Below are 13247 nucleotides of genomic sequence, written 5' to 3' on the forward strand. Positions count from 1 at the left end.
TTTTAAGTTTTTAGTCTTGCTATAGGGTGCATACACTGGCCAGAGAGGGAAAGTGAGAAATCAGCACCCCCTGTCGGGGGTGACCACACCACAGTTCCCTCTCCTGCATTCTCTCAGGATTTTGAACACATAGGTACATTCGCCTCATGTGATTTTCTTTTTTTTTTTCTTGGAGAGATTTTCGCTATAGGGCGCGTGTGCTCGCCAGACAGACAGAGAGAGACATAGAGACAGAAAGCAAGAAATCATCCCCCAGGGGGGATGGTCACGCCGCAATCCCTTCTCCTCTATTCTCCTCTTGGGATCTTGGGCACGCACGCACACGCGCCCGGCGTGAGTTTTAAGCCACCGGGTCCAGGACGCGAACTGCAGTCGACTACGTGGGAGACCAGCGACATAGCCGTTACACTAACTGCTGGTTCCCATCACCTCATGTGATTTTCAAGCCACACATGGGGGATGCAAACCGCACAATCAGCCATGTGGAATCCAGTGCCAGAACTACCACACCACCTGCTGGAACCTTCTGCAAACTGTCATTTGAGAATTGACCCATCTCTTACTGTTTCAGTGAGTACTCTGAAGTGTGGTCATTTGGTGTTTACTCCAAGGTCTGCGGGTGCTCATCACTGGAAACCAGACCAGCTAGGAAGCTGAACTAGGAGGGATTGTCTTGCTCAGCAAACTAGTCAAACACTGTAGGTTCACAGACCACTTTCAGTCCTTTATGTGAAACCTCGTAGCCAACTGTCCTAGAGTTCAGAATCATGCCAGGCTTCTTGGGAATTGTAACATATTTCTAACACTTCAAGAGGCCTGGGCAGCATGGTATAATATAACACATTTCTCTAGAGAAACTGGTGGATAATCACACTCAGAATAAAATAAAACTATAAGTAACATGTCAGTCAGGTTTTACTGCTTGAGTTATAATCAGATGTTGGTTTTTAGAGCTTTTTGGATTTTGGAATTGTGGGAAAAAGCCCTGTTCTTTCATTTTTGCTAGGAAGTCATTAGCCACTGTAGGTCCCATTGTTTGCCTGAAGGAATAGCAGTGGAAGCTTATGAAGGTAAGTTTGTTTCAGACAAGTGAAATAGGAAAAAAGAAAGAGGTTAAAAACTTTCAAGAATTAAGAAGCTTTCTGCCTCTCCCCTCCAAGAACTAGTAAAGGTGAGTGCAGGGTGGAGGGGATAGAAGAATGAGGGGTTTCGGATCTCTTGAAGCTTTGCATTTCTTCCTGTCAGACAGATTTGAGGAAAGGAATAGAAAGAACTCTTGTAAAGGACAGTTTACTGCTGCTCGAATGATTGCTTTGCTTTTTAAGAAAACTAGAATTTAGGAAATCAAAATCTTACTAAATTAATGACTACTTAAAACTAGATAAGAGGAGAACCAGCAGATAGCGTAATGGCTATGTCGCTGGACTCCCACGTAGTCGACTGCGGTTTGCGTCCTGAATCCGGTGGCTTAAAACTCACGCCGGGCGCATGTGCGTGCGTGCCCAGGATCCCGAGAGGAGAATGGAGGAGAAGGGATTGTGGTGTGACCATCCCCCCGGGGGGTGATTTCTCGCTTTCTGTCTCTATGTCTCTCTCTGTCTGTCTGGTGAGCACACACGCCCTATAGCGAAAATCTCTCCAAAAAAAAAAAACTAGGTAAGGGGACCAGCAGGTGACGTGGTGGTTAAGGCACTGGACACTCTCACATGGCCAACTGTGGTTCGAGTCCTGGACCTGGTAGCTTGCTCTTTCTCTGTGTCTCTCTCTGGCCAAATTAAAGTAAATGAGTGAATTAATAAAATTAAATAAATAATTTCTTTAAAAAAACTAGGTAAGTTGGACAACTGCCTAACTATCCTTTCTCACTGTGTATGCTGCCTTAAACACTATTTGTCTCTTGAGCATCTTTTTATGATGGTGGTAGTAGAATTCCTAATTATGTATTTTTTCTTTAAAGAATTATTTATTAAAATTTATTTATTGTTATTTTATTTGTGATAGGGCATGTGCACTCACCAGAAAAAGTGAGAAAGCCGTCAGGTTCAGGACTCAAACTGTGAATGGCCTTGTAGGAGTCCAGTGCCTTAACTACCATGCCAGCTGCTGGCCCCCTTAATTATGTCTTTTTTTTTTTTTTAATATAGTTTTATTTAATTTTATTTATTCATTCATTTAATTTAACCAGAGAGAGAGACAGAGAAAGTGAGAAAGCAAGCCACCAGGTTCAGGACTCAAACCGCAGTCGGCCATGTGGGAGTATGTAGCACGTTAACCACTATGCCACCTGCTGGTCCCCCCCCTTAATTATGTCTTAACTGTTAGCATTTACAGTAGAGCAGAGCTCTGGACTAGAGCAAAGCTGGGTTGTGAATGGGTTTATAAAAAGAAATGAAAGGGGGACCAGCAGTTAGCATAATGGCTATGTCGCTGGACTCCCACATAGTGGACCACGGTTTGAGTCCCGGACCCGGTGGCTTAAACTCACATCGGGTGCATGTGCGTGCGTGCCCAAGATCCCGAGAGGAGAATGGAGAAGGGATTGCAGCGTGGCCATCCCCCCTGGGGGGGTGATTTCTTGCTTTCTCTCTTTCTTTGTCGGTCTGTCTGGCAAGCGCATGCGCCCTATAGCAAAAATCTCTCTCAAAAAAAAAAAAGAAATGAAGGAATTACTACTGTTAGCTCCCTGACAGTGAAGAAGGCTGACTGCTGACCAGTTTTGTGATCTATACACATGAAATTCATCTGCTCCTGAATTATTTCCCCAAGACTTGGCCTTTATTTATAATTTTTTTTAGAGGTTTTTTGCTTTAGGATGCACGTGCTTGCCAGAGAGAGTGATGCAGCAAGCTGGAAAGTGAGAAATCATCCCCCAGGGGAGATGGTCACACTGAAATCCCTTCTCCCTCCCCTATTCTCCTCCCACAATCTTGGGCACGCATGCACACATACCTGGCATGATTTTGTAACCACCAGGTCTGGGACTCCAACTATGTTTGGCTATGTGATGTAACCGCTATGCCAGCTGCTGGTCTCCATAATTTTTTAAAACATTTTATTTTTTTAAAAGAATTATTTTATTTAATTTTATTCATTTATTTTTATTTGACCAGAGAAGGACAGAGTGAGAGAGAGATAGAGGCAGTGAAGGAAAGTGAGAAAGCAAGTCACCAGGTCCAGGACTCAAACCACAGTTGGCCACGTGGGAATCCAGTGCCCTTAACCTTCACGCCACCTGCTGGCCCCATCTATAGTTTTTGTTTTGTTCTGTTTTTTTTTTTTTTTTTTTTTTTTTTTTTGGGGGGTTTTTTTCCTTATGGAAAACATGAGCTTGCCAGAAAGGCAGAGAGACAGAAAGTGAGAAATCACCCCCCAGGGGGGATGGCCACACCACAATCCCTTCTCCTCCATTCTCCTCTCAGGATCTTGGGCACACACGCTCACGCACCTGGTGTGAGTTTAAGCCACCAAGTCCAGGACTTGAACCGCAGTCAACTACATGGGAGTCCAGTAACATAGCCATTACACTAACTGCTGGTCCCATTTTTTTTTAGGAGGGTTTTTGTTTTGTTTTGTTTTTTAAACTTATAGAGTGTATGTGCTTCCTAGAGAGCCAGAGTAAAAGAGAGAAATCACCTCCTGGGGGGGGATGACCATGCCACAATCCCTTCTCCTCCATTCTCCTCTCAGGATTTTGTTCACACACATACACGTACAAGGTGTGAGTTTTGAGTCACCAGGTCCAGGACTCGAACCACAGTCAGCCATGTGGGAGTCCAACACCTTAATCACTATGTCACTGCTGGCCCCTATTTATAATTTTTAAGCTCTCCTTTTATCTTACTCATTTAAATATTTTTGTTTGTATGTTTGATTTGGAGAGGTTTTTGCTATAGGGCGCGTGCGCTCACCAGACAGAGACAGAGGGACAGAAAGCGAGAAATCACCCCCTAGGGGGGATGGTCACACCACAGTCCCTTCTCCTCCATTCTCCTCTTGGGATCTTGTGCATGCACGCACACGCGCCCAGGGTGAGTTTTAAGCCACTGGGTCCAGGACTTGAACCACGGTCGACTACGTGGGAGTCCAGCAACATAGCCATTATGCTAACTGCTGGTTCCCTCGTTTAAATTTTTTTGACTGCCAAAGGTTTCAGACTTACCAGAGAGGGACTGGGGGGAGGGTGTGCACAACAGAGAGAAAGCATCCCAGCAAATGTGTTCACAACCCAATCTTTTTTACTCCAATTTTCTATCCTGTTGGAAGTGTAGACAAACTCACCCACACGTGCCCATTGTGTTTTTCAAGTCGCTGTGGCCAGGATTCAAACTGTGGTCAGCCATGTGGGATCCAGCTCCCTTAGTCACCAGGCCACAGGGCTGGCTCAGGTCCTCTTTTTGTTTACCCTCTCGTCCAATCGGCCATGGAGAGGTCTCCTGAAAAGGACCTTGAATTAGAATTATCAAGATGAAGGATGACAAATCACTGTCTCCAGTGAATTTTACTTTGCTCTCTCTTAGGTTTAACACCTGCATAGTAAAGAGAAAAGAAACATCTGCAACATAATGGCCCTCTGAGAGACTTTAAAAAAAAAAATACCTAAATGTACTTCTTCGACTCTAAGGTGCCATTAATTATAAGGCATACTATTATTACTTTTTGTACCCTAAGAAGGAAAAAGAAACTGCCAATTAAACTATTATGTGCATTTATTGTAAATCACATGACATTTCAGACCTGTTTACAATGTTCACATTAGAGTCAATGAAACACAGTATTTCCCTATACTTCCCACATAATTAGGTTAAAAATAAAAGACTTCAGAATCTCCATGGAATGTTTTTCCTACAATTCTTCTGGGATTTTCTCTCTTAGCTTTCATTACTTTTTGTGTCATTGAACTATTAATGAGAGTGGCAGGACAGGTCTGTGAATGATTGAAGGAAAAGTTCCCAAACAGGACATAATGTTGGAGAAGGTGCATTAAAATTGGGATCAGGGCCAGTTGGTGGCATGGTGCTTAAGGCATTGAATTCCCATGTGGCTGACCATGGTTCAAGTCCCAGACCTGGCTTGCTTTCTCACTTTCTCTTTTTTTCTGTCTCTCCCTGGTTAAATTTAAAAATAATAGTAAATGAGGGACCTGCAGTTGGCATAATGGCTGTCTCGCTGGACTCCCATGTAGTCAACCACAGTTCAAGTTCTGGACCTGGTGGCTCAAACTCATGCCAGGCGCGTGTGCGTGCGTGCCCAAGATCCCAAGAGGAGAATGGAGGAGAAGGGATTGCGGCATGACCCTACCCCGCGGGGAGTGATTTCTCGCTTTCTGTCTCTCTCTGTCTTTTGCTATAGGGTGAGCGCACACGCCCTATAGCAAAAACCTCTCCAAATAAAAGAATAAAATAAAGTAAGAAAGAAAAATAACAATAAATGAAATTAAATCTTTTTTTAAAAATTGGGGTGAGCAGGAAAGAAATCTCTAACACTAATCTTTAGGATTGGTACGAGTGACCACAAAATCACCCTGGGACAGGGAACCAGCAGTTAGCGTAATGGCTATGTCGCTAGACTCCCACGTAGTCGACCGCGGTTCGTGTCCCGGACCCAGTGGCTTAAAACTCACGCCGGGCGCGTGTGCATGCGTGCCCAAGATCCCGAGAGGAGAATGGAGGAGAAGGGATTGCGGCGTGACCATCCCCCCTGGGGGGTGATTTCTCACTTTCTGTCTCTATGTCTCTCTCTGTCTGGCGAGCGCACGCGCCCTACAGTGAAAATCTCTCAAAAAAAAAAAAAAATCAGCCTGGGACAAAAAGGGTAATGGGAACATATAGAGAGTTTCCTCATCCTGCTAAATAACCAAGAAGCTATGTAGGGACATAATATTTGGAGTCTGCAGTACTTTGGATAATCTCATCTGCTCTATTTATTACTAGTCAATGAAGCCTTCTGTGAGCTCACACTTCATTTTCAGATGCTTTTTGCAGGACATGGTCAAACTGGGTTTTGGGGGCTAGGAAGTACGTAGGCTATTTGCTTTCTGATTGGAAATTCCACTGGACACTGTTTGGTTGTTTTACAGTGGAACTACTGGACGAGGCGGGACAAGATCCAGCAAGAGAAAAAGCGTCTTCTGTTAGGTATGGAAAACGATGGAATGATTTTTCTACTTCTTGTGTTTCCCAAATGTACACATTAGGATAGGAAACCTTAACACTGGGCCAGCGGGTGGTGCTGTGGTTTAGGTGCTGGACTTCCTCGTGGCTGACCACGATTTGAGTTCTGGACCTGCTAACTTTCTCTTTCCTGTCACTCTCTCCCTGCCTCTCAGTCTTTCTCTGTCTCCTTCCAGTGAGTGCATATGCACTATAGGAAATTTAAAGATAATAGCAATAATAGATAAAATTAAATAAATAATAATAATAAAATAAATAATTCTTAAAAAGAAAGAAAGAAAACCTTAATAGTGGGACAAGCAGTTGGCATAATGGCTATGTCACTAGACTCCCATGTAGTCCACTGTGGTTCAAGTCCCAGACCGAGTGGCTTAAACTCAATGCTGGGTGTGTGTGCCTGTGTGCCCAAGATCCCGAGAGGAGAATGGAGAAGAAGGGATTGTGGTGTGGCCATCCCCTCTAGGGGGTGAATTCTCACTTTCTATCTCTCTTTCTCTCTCTGTCTTTCTGGTGAGCACATATACCCTATAGCAAAAACCTCTCAAAAAAAAAAAAATAATAACCTTAATATTAATTCACTAGCTGATTTCTAAAATGGCCTAAAGAAATAAAAATGAGAAGAAATACATGATGTTTTCTTCCATCTTTGGATAATACTCCTTTTATATATATGTATTTGGTAAAAGGCACATGTATTTACCAGAGAGAGACGGAGAGGGAACGAGTATACCCCTACGTGGGGAATGGTCATGCCATAATCCCTTCTCTATTTCTCCCTCCTCTCAGGATTTTGGACACACACACATACCCAGTGTGGTTTTGCTGTCAAGTCCAGGCCTCAAGGAGCACAGCTGACCATGTGGGATCTAACTGCATTTATTTATTTACTTATTTTAATTTTTTTTTTTTTTAGGTTTTTGCCATAGGGTATGTGTGCTTGTCAGAGAGACAGACAGTGAGAGGGAAAGTGAAAAATCACCCACTCCCCTCATTGTGGGGATGGCCACACCGCAATCCCTTCTCCTCCATTCTCCTCCTTGAATTTTAGGCAATTTTAATACACACATTCAGGTGGCTCTTAAGCCATCAGGTCTAGGACTCGAACCACAGTTGGCCATATGGAATCCAGTTACCTTAACTACCACACCATCAACTAGCCCTCTGTAGCATTCCTTTTTTTTTTTTTATTTGAGAGCAATTTTTGCTATAGGGCACGTGTACTCAACTGAGAGACAGAAAGAAATGAGAAATCACCCCTGGAGTGGGGGGGATGGCCTCGCCTCCCAATCCTCCATTGGGATTTTGGGCATGAATACATACACACCCACCCTGAGTTTCACGCCACCAGGTCCAGGTCTTGAACTGTTGTCGGCTATGTGGGAGTTCGGTACCTTAACCATTATGCCACCTGCTGATCTCTTAGATAACATTTTTTTCTTTTTTCTTTTTTTTTTTCTGTTAGAGCTACTTTTGCTATTGGGCTCATGTGGTCACCAGAGACACAGAGAGAGACAGAAATAGAGAAAGTGAAAAATCACCCGGGGGTGAGGGAATGTGACCACACGGCAATCCCCTCTTTCCATTCTCCTCTTAGGATTTTAGGCATGCATATATGCACACCTAGTGTGAGTTTCAAGCCACTGGGACTTGAACCACAGTTAGTCATGTAGGAATCCAGCACCTTTAACCCCCGTGCCACCTGCTGGCCCCAGCATTCTTTTTTTTTTCTTTCTTTTTATTAATAGAGATATTTGCTATAGGGTACATGTGCTCACCAAAGAGACATAGAGACAGAAAGCGAGAAATCACCCCCCAGGGGGGATGGTCACACCGCAATCCCTTCTCCTCCATTCTCCTCTCAGGATCTTGGGCACATACGCACACGCACCTGGCATGTTTTCAGCTGGTGGGTCCAGGACTCATACCATGATTGATCACATGGGAGTGCAGCCACATAACCGTTACTCCATCCACTGGTCCCAGCCCCAGCATTCTTTTTTTTTTAAAAGAATTATTTATTTATTTAATTCTATTTGTTATTTCTTTTCATTTTGACCAGACAGAGACAGAAAGAGAAAGAGAAGGCGAGAAAGCAAGCTTCCAGGTTCGGGACTCGAACCACAGTCAGTCATGTAGGAATCCAGCACCTGTAACCCTCATGCCACCTGCCAGCCCCAGCCCTAGCTTTTTTTTTTTTTTTTTTTTTTTGGAGAGGTTTTTGCTATAGGGCGCATGCACTCGCCAGAAAGAAAGAGACAGAGAGACAGAAAGTGAGAAATCACCCCCCAGGGGGATGGCCATGCCGCAATCCCTTCTCCTCTCCGGATCTTGGGCACACACGCACACGTGCCCGGCATGAGTATAAGCCACCGGGTCCAGGACTCAAACTGCGGTCGACTACGTGGGAGTCCAGCGACATAGCCATTACGCCAACTGCTGGTCCCAAGCCCCAGCATTCTTAAGTCATGTAAGCAGTAGATGAATGAGTCCTCTGTTTAGTGGAGGACCACAGTCTTTACCACTGATGTTTGGCAAAATCTGTGCATGGCATTAACAACAAAGAGCAAGTTCATCTGAGTGTTGTTTTTGTAGTTTAAATACAGGAAAAAACAGGATGGGTAAAATGAAAGATGAAGACTTAACTATATCTGAGCCTGACTTTCCTGCCCCTGAGGCACCAAGCACCTGTCTGCTGAGTGACCTCAAGTACAGCCCATCAGGTGAGTACTGGAGCTCAGACGTTTTAGGCTCTTTATTGTGGTTCAGAACTCTTTAGAGCTGATGTAACACTGAACACACACAAATGACTGATTTATTTATTTGAGTATGCATTATGGTCCAGTAATTGGGAATTCTAGAGTGTGGTTCCATCTTTGCCCTCAACTGAGCTCTGGTGCAGAAGACAGGTGCTAAATAAGATAAATAAGTAAAATGTAGAGTATGCTAGTGCCAGGTGCGAAGGACGAAATAATCAAAAGGAAAAGAAGTACGTGGAGAGGTTGATGTTACTGTTTTAGAGTATTCAGGACAGCCTCACTGAGATGGTAAAATTTAGGTAAAGGCTTGAAGAAGGTAAGGGATTGAGCTGTGTGGGTATCCGGGGAAATATATTTAAGGCTGAAAAAGAACAAATATGGGATAGGAACAAAACATAGGAACATGCCAGGATCTTGATAGAACAGCAAAGAGATCAGAGTCAAAAATGAATTATTTGTATATGTATAGGCTTGTTTCTGGATTTTCATTCTGTAACATTGATGTCTTTTTCTATTTTTAATACTAGGCTGTTTTGATTACTGTCAGTTTATGATAAATCTTGAAATTATATAATATTAGTCCTTCAACTTTGTCCTTTTTGAAAGTTTTATTGGCTATTCTAGCAGGGTTTTTGCATTTCTCTATGAATTTTAGAATTGGTTTCTCAATTTATAAACAGAATAAAAATCCACTGCAATTTTGATTGGGATTACACTGAGCCTGTAGAAAAATTTTGGAACTATTGGCATTTTAACAAAATTGAGGGGCCAGCAGGTGGCACAATGGTTAAAAGTGCTAGACTTCCCATGGCCAACTGCAGTTCAAGTCCGGACCTGGCAGCTTGCTCCCTGTCCCTTTCTCTCTCTCTCTCTGTCCCTCTCTGATCAAACTTGAAAAATAATGATAATAAATAAATTATTCTTTTTTTTTTAGAGGTTTTTGATATAGGGCGCATGTGAAGAAGTCTGACCAGCTCTGGTTCTGGCTGAGTGAAAAGACATGACATGGGAAGTGGAAGGAAGAAATTGTTAAAGGTTAAATAGAAATTATAGGGGGCCCTCTTGTTCTAGGCCCCAACAGACCAGACCAAAGTGGGGTCACTCATGCTAAAATGCCACATCATAAACTACAACTTTAAGAAAGCTGATGGGCCCCCTTTTACACCCTAAGTACAGGAAGGAACTTTACTGTGATTTTTTTTTTTTTTGGAGAGACTTTCACTATAGGGCGCGTGCGCTTGCCAGACAGAGAGAGACAGAAAGCGAGAAATCACTCCCCGGGGGGATGGCCACGCCCGCAATCCCTTCTCCTTCATTCTCCTCGCGGGATCTTGGACACGCATGCACACGCGCCTGGCGTGAATTTTAAGCCACCCAGTCCAGGACGCGAACCGCGGTCGACTACATGGGAGTCCAGCGACATAGCCATTACGCTAACTGCTGGTCCCAAGGTTCTTTGATTTCTTAGCAGTGTTTTGCAGGTCTCAGCACATAAGTCTTTCAGATTTCATATTTATCCCTAAAATTTTAATATTTTATATTACTATATATGTATTTTTTAAAGAATTACTTAATTTTATTTATCATCATCATTAGTATTATTTAAACTCAGTCCATCTGTGGTCAAATGAAAATAAATAAATAAATAAAGTTGAATAATTTTCTAAAAAAATTGTCAAGGCCAAAAGAATTCCGTAAGTGTGGGCATTGCCCATCTCCAGGACTCATTTATTTTAAATGTTTTTTTCTTTTTTTATAAACTTGCTTTTGAAAAGCACACGTCTTGAGCCAGCTGGTGGCATGATGGGAAAGGTGGCTAGATCCCACATGACCAACTGCAGTTTCAGTCCTGGACCCAACAGCTTGAAAAACACATTGGGCGTGTGCGTTGCTGCCCAAAGTCCTGTGAGGAGAATGGAGGAAAGGCTTTGCAACATTTCCATCCACACTGTTTCTCTATCTGGTATGTGCACGTGCCCTATAGAAAACTACAAACAAAAAAGTGCATGCCTTGAAGTATATGAGAAAGGAAATGTTACTTGATTATCATAGGAAATGAGTAAATAGTTTAGTTTATCTGGGTGGAGCTTTTGTTTATTCTTTTTTTTTTAAGAGAGATTTTTGCAGGGACCAGCTGTTAGCATAATGGCTATGTTGCTGGACTCCCATGTAGTCGACTGCAGTTCGAGTGCCAGACCTGGTGGCTTAAACTCACGCTGGGCGCATGTGCATGCATGCCCTAAATCCCAAGAGGAGAATGGAGGAGAAGGGATTGTGGCGTGGCCATCCCCCCTGGGGGGTGATTTCTCGCTTTCTGTCTCTCTCTCTGGCGAGTGCAAGTGCCCTATAGCAAAAATCTCTCCAAAAAAAAAAAGAAAGAAAGATTTTTGCCATAGAGTACATATGCTCACCAGAGGGACAGAGAGACAGAAAGTGAGAAATAACCACCCAGAGGGATGGCCACGCCAGAATCCCTTCTCCATTCTCCTCTTGGGACTTCAGGCATGCACTCACATTAGCCTGGCATGAGTTTTTTTGTTTGTTTTTGTTTTTAGAGATTTTTGCTATAGGGTGCATGTGCTTGCCAGAGACAAAGAGAAACAGAAAACGAGAAATCACCCCCAGGGGGCTGGCCACACCACAATCCCTTCTCCTCCATTCTCTTCTCCAGATTTTGGGCATGCATACGTTCCTGGCGGTTTTAAGCTGCCAGGTCCAAGACTTGAACCACGGTCGACCACATGAGAGTCCCGCGATGTAACCATTACGCCATCTGCTGGTCCCTTGTTTATTCTTAATCAACAAGCAGGATATTTAGTTCACTGTGTGGTAGGCTGACACAGATGACAATGAAATAATATTAGACATTTGAGTGCAGTAGAGTGGGAATTCATGATTTTGGCTAGAATTAGTGGGAGGACTATTCTGTTGCCAAGGAACAGAAATATACCTAATGCCATTCGTTCTTCTCCTGTAGAGGAAGAGGAGGTGACATACACAGTCATTGATCAGTTTCAACAGAAGTTTGGTGCGGCAGTAAGTATTTATTTTTCTGGGATAGATACCTAGAAATTAAATTGCTGGATCATATGGTAACTGTGTAACTTTCTGAGAATTGTACGACCACTTTCCAAGGTGGCTGCACCATTTTACATTCCTACCAACAGTAGGTGAGGGTTCTAATTTCTCCACATGCTCAGCACACTCCTTATTACCTGCCATTTTTTTTTTCTTTTTTTTTTTTTTTGAGAGGTTTTCGCTATAGGGCACGTGCGCTCGCCAGACAGACAGAGAGAGACATAGAGACAGAAAGCGAGAAATCACCCCCTAGGGGGGATGGTCACGCCGCAATCCCTTCTCCTCCATTCTCCTCTCGGGATCTTGGGCACGCACGCACACGCGCCAGGTGTGAGTTTTAAGCCACCGGGTCTGGAACACGAACCGCGGTCGACTACGTGGGAGTCCAGTGACATAGCCATTACGCTAACTGCTGGTTCCTTTACCTGCCATTTTGATTATAGTCTTTCTACTGGGTAAAATGAGGTCTCATGTGGCTTTCATTTGCATTTCCCTGATGGCTTGTAAACATCTTCCCATTAACTTTTTGACCATTTGTGTAACTTATTTAGAGAAATAGCTATTTTGATCCTTTGCCCTAACCCCCTTTTTGATTTTTGTCATAGGACACGTGCATTTGCAGGAAAGAGACAGAGAGAGGGAAAGTGAGAAAGCACTCCCCAGAGGGGATGGCCATACCACAATCCCTTCACCTCCGCTTTCCTCCCAGGATCTTGGGCATGAGGGCACACACTCCAGTGTGTTTTTCAAGCTGCTGGGTCTGCGACTCAAACCACAGAGTCAGCTATGTAGAATCCAGCAGCCTTAACCTCTACACCACCAGCTGGCTAGCCCATCCTTTGCCCATTTTTAAATTGAGTTGCCATAGTTCTTTTAATCATTGCATTGTAAGAATTCTTTATATACTTGGGGACCAGCAGGTGGTTAAGGATGGTAGACACTCCCACATGGCTGACCACAGGTCGAGTCCCAGACTTGGTGGCTTGCTTTCTCACTTTCCCTCTCTCTCTCTCTGAATGGGTCTCTCTCTGGTCAAATTAAAATAAATGAATGAATAAATAAAACTTAATAAAATAATTCTTTATTATTTTTTTTTTTGAAGAGGCTTTTGCTATAGGGCGCATGTGCTCGCCAGACAGACAGAGAGAGACATAGAGACAGAAAGCAAGAAACCACCCCCCAGGGGGGATGGTCACGCCGCAATCCCTTCTCCTCCATTCTCCTCTTGGGATCTTGGGCACGC

General features: G+C 43.6%; 1 protein-coding gene across 3 annotated transcripts in view; it reads left to right on the top strand.

Moving 5' to 3' along the window:
• The window catches only part of EXD1 (exonuclease 3'-5' domain containing 1), a 50349-nt gene that overhangs the window by 9216 nt on the left and 27886 nt on the right, over window positions 1-13247 (top strand). For all 3 annotated transcript variants that reach the window (XM_014591667.2, XM_014591666.2, XM_027775819.1), the window contains 3 exons: window positions 6077-6134; window positions 8763-8890; window positions 11904-11962. In XM_014591667.2, the coding sequence (XP_014447153.1) occupies window positions 6077-6134; window positions 8763-8890; window positions 11904-11962 (245 nt within the window). The remainder of the gene's footprint in view (window positions 1-6076; window positions 6135-8762; window positions 8891-11903; window positions 11963-13247) is intronic.

This window comes from Tupaia chinensis, unplaced genomic scaffold (assembly GCF_000334495.1).
Source record: "Tupaia chinensis unplaced genomic scaffold, TupChi_1.0 Scaffold000605_1, whole genome shotgun sequence".
In the NCBI taxonomy this organism is placed as follows: Eukaryota; Metazoa; Chordata; class Mammalia; order Scandentia; family Tupaiidae; genus Tupaia; species Tupaia belangeri.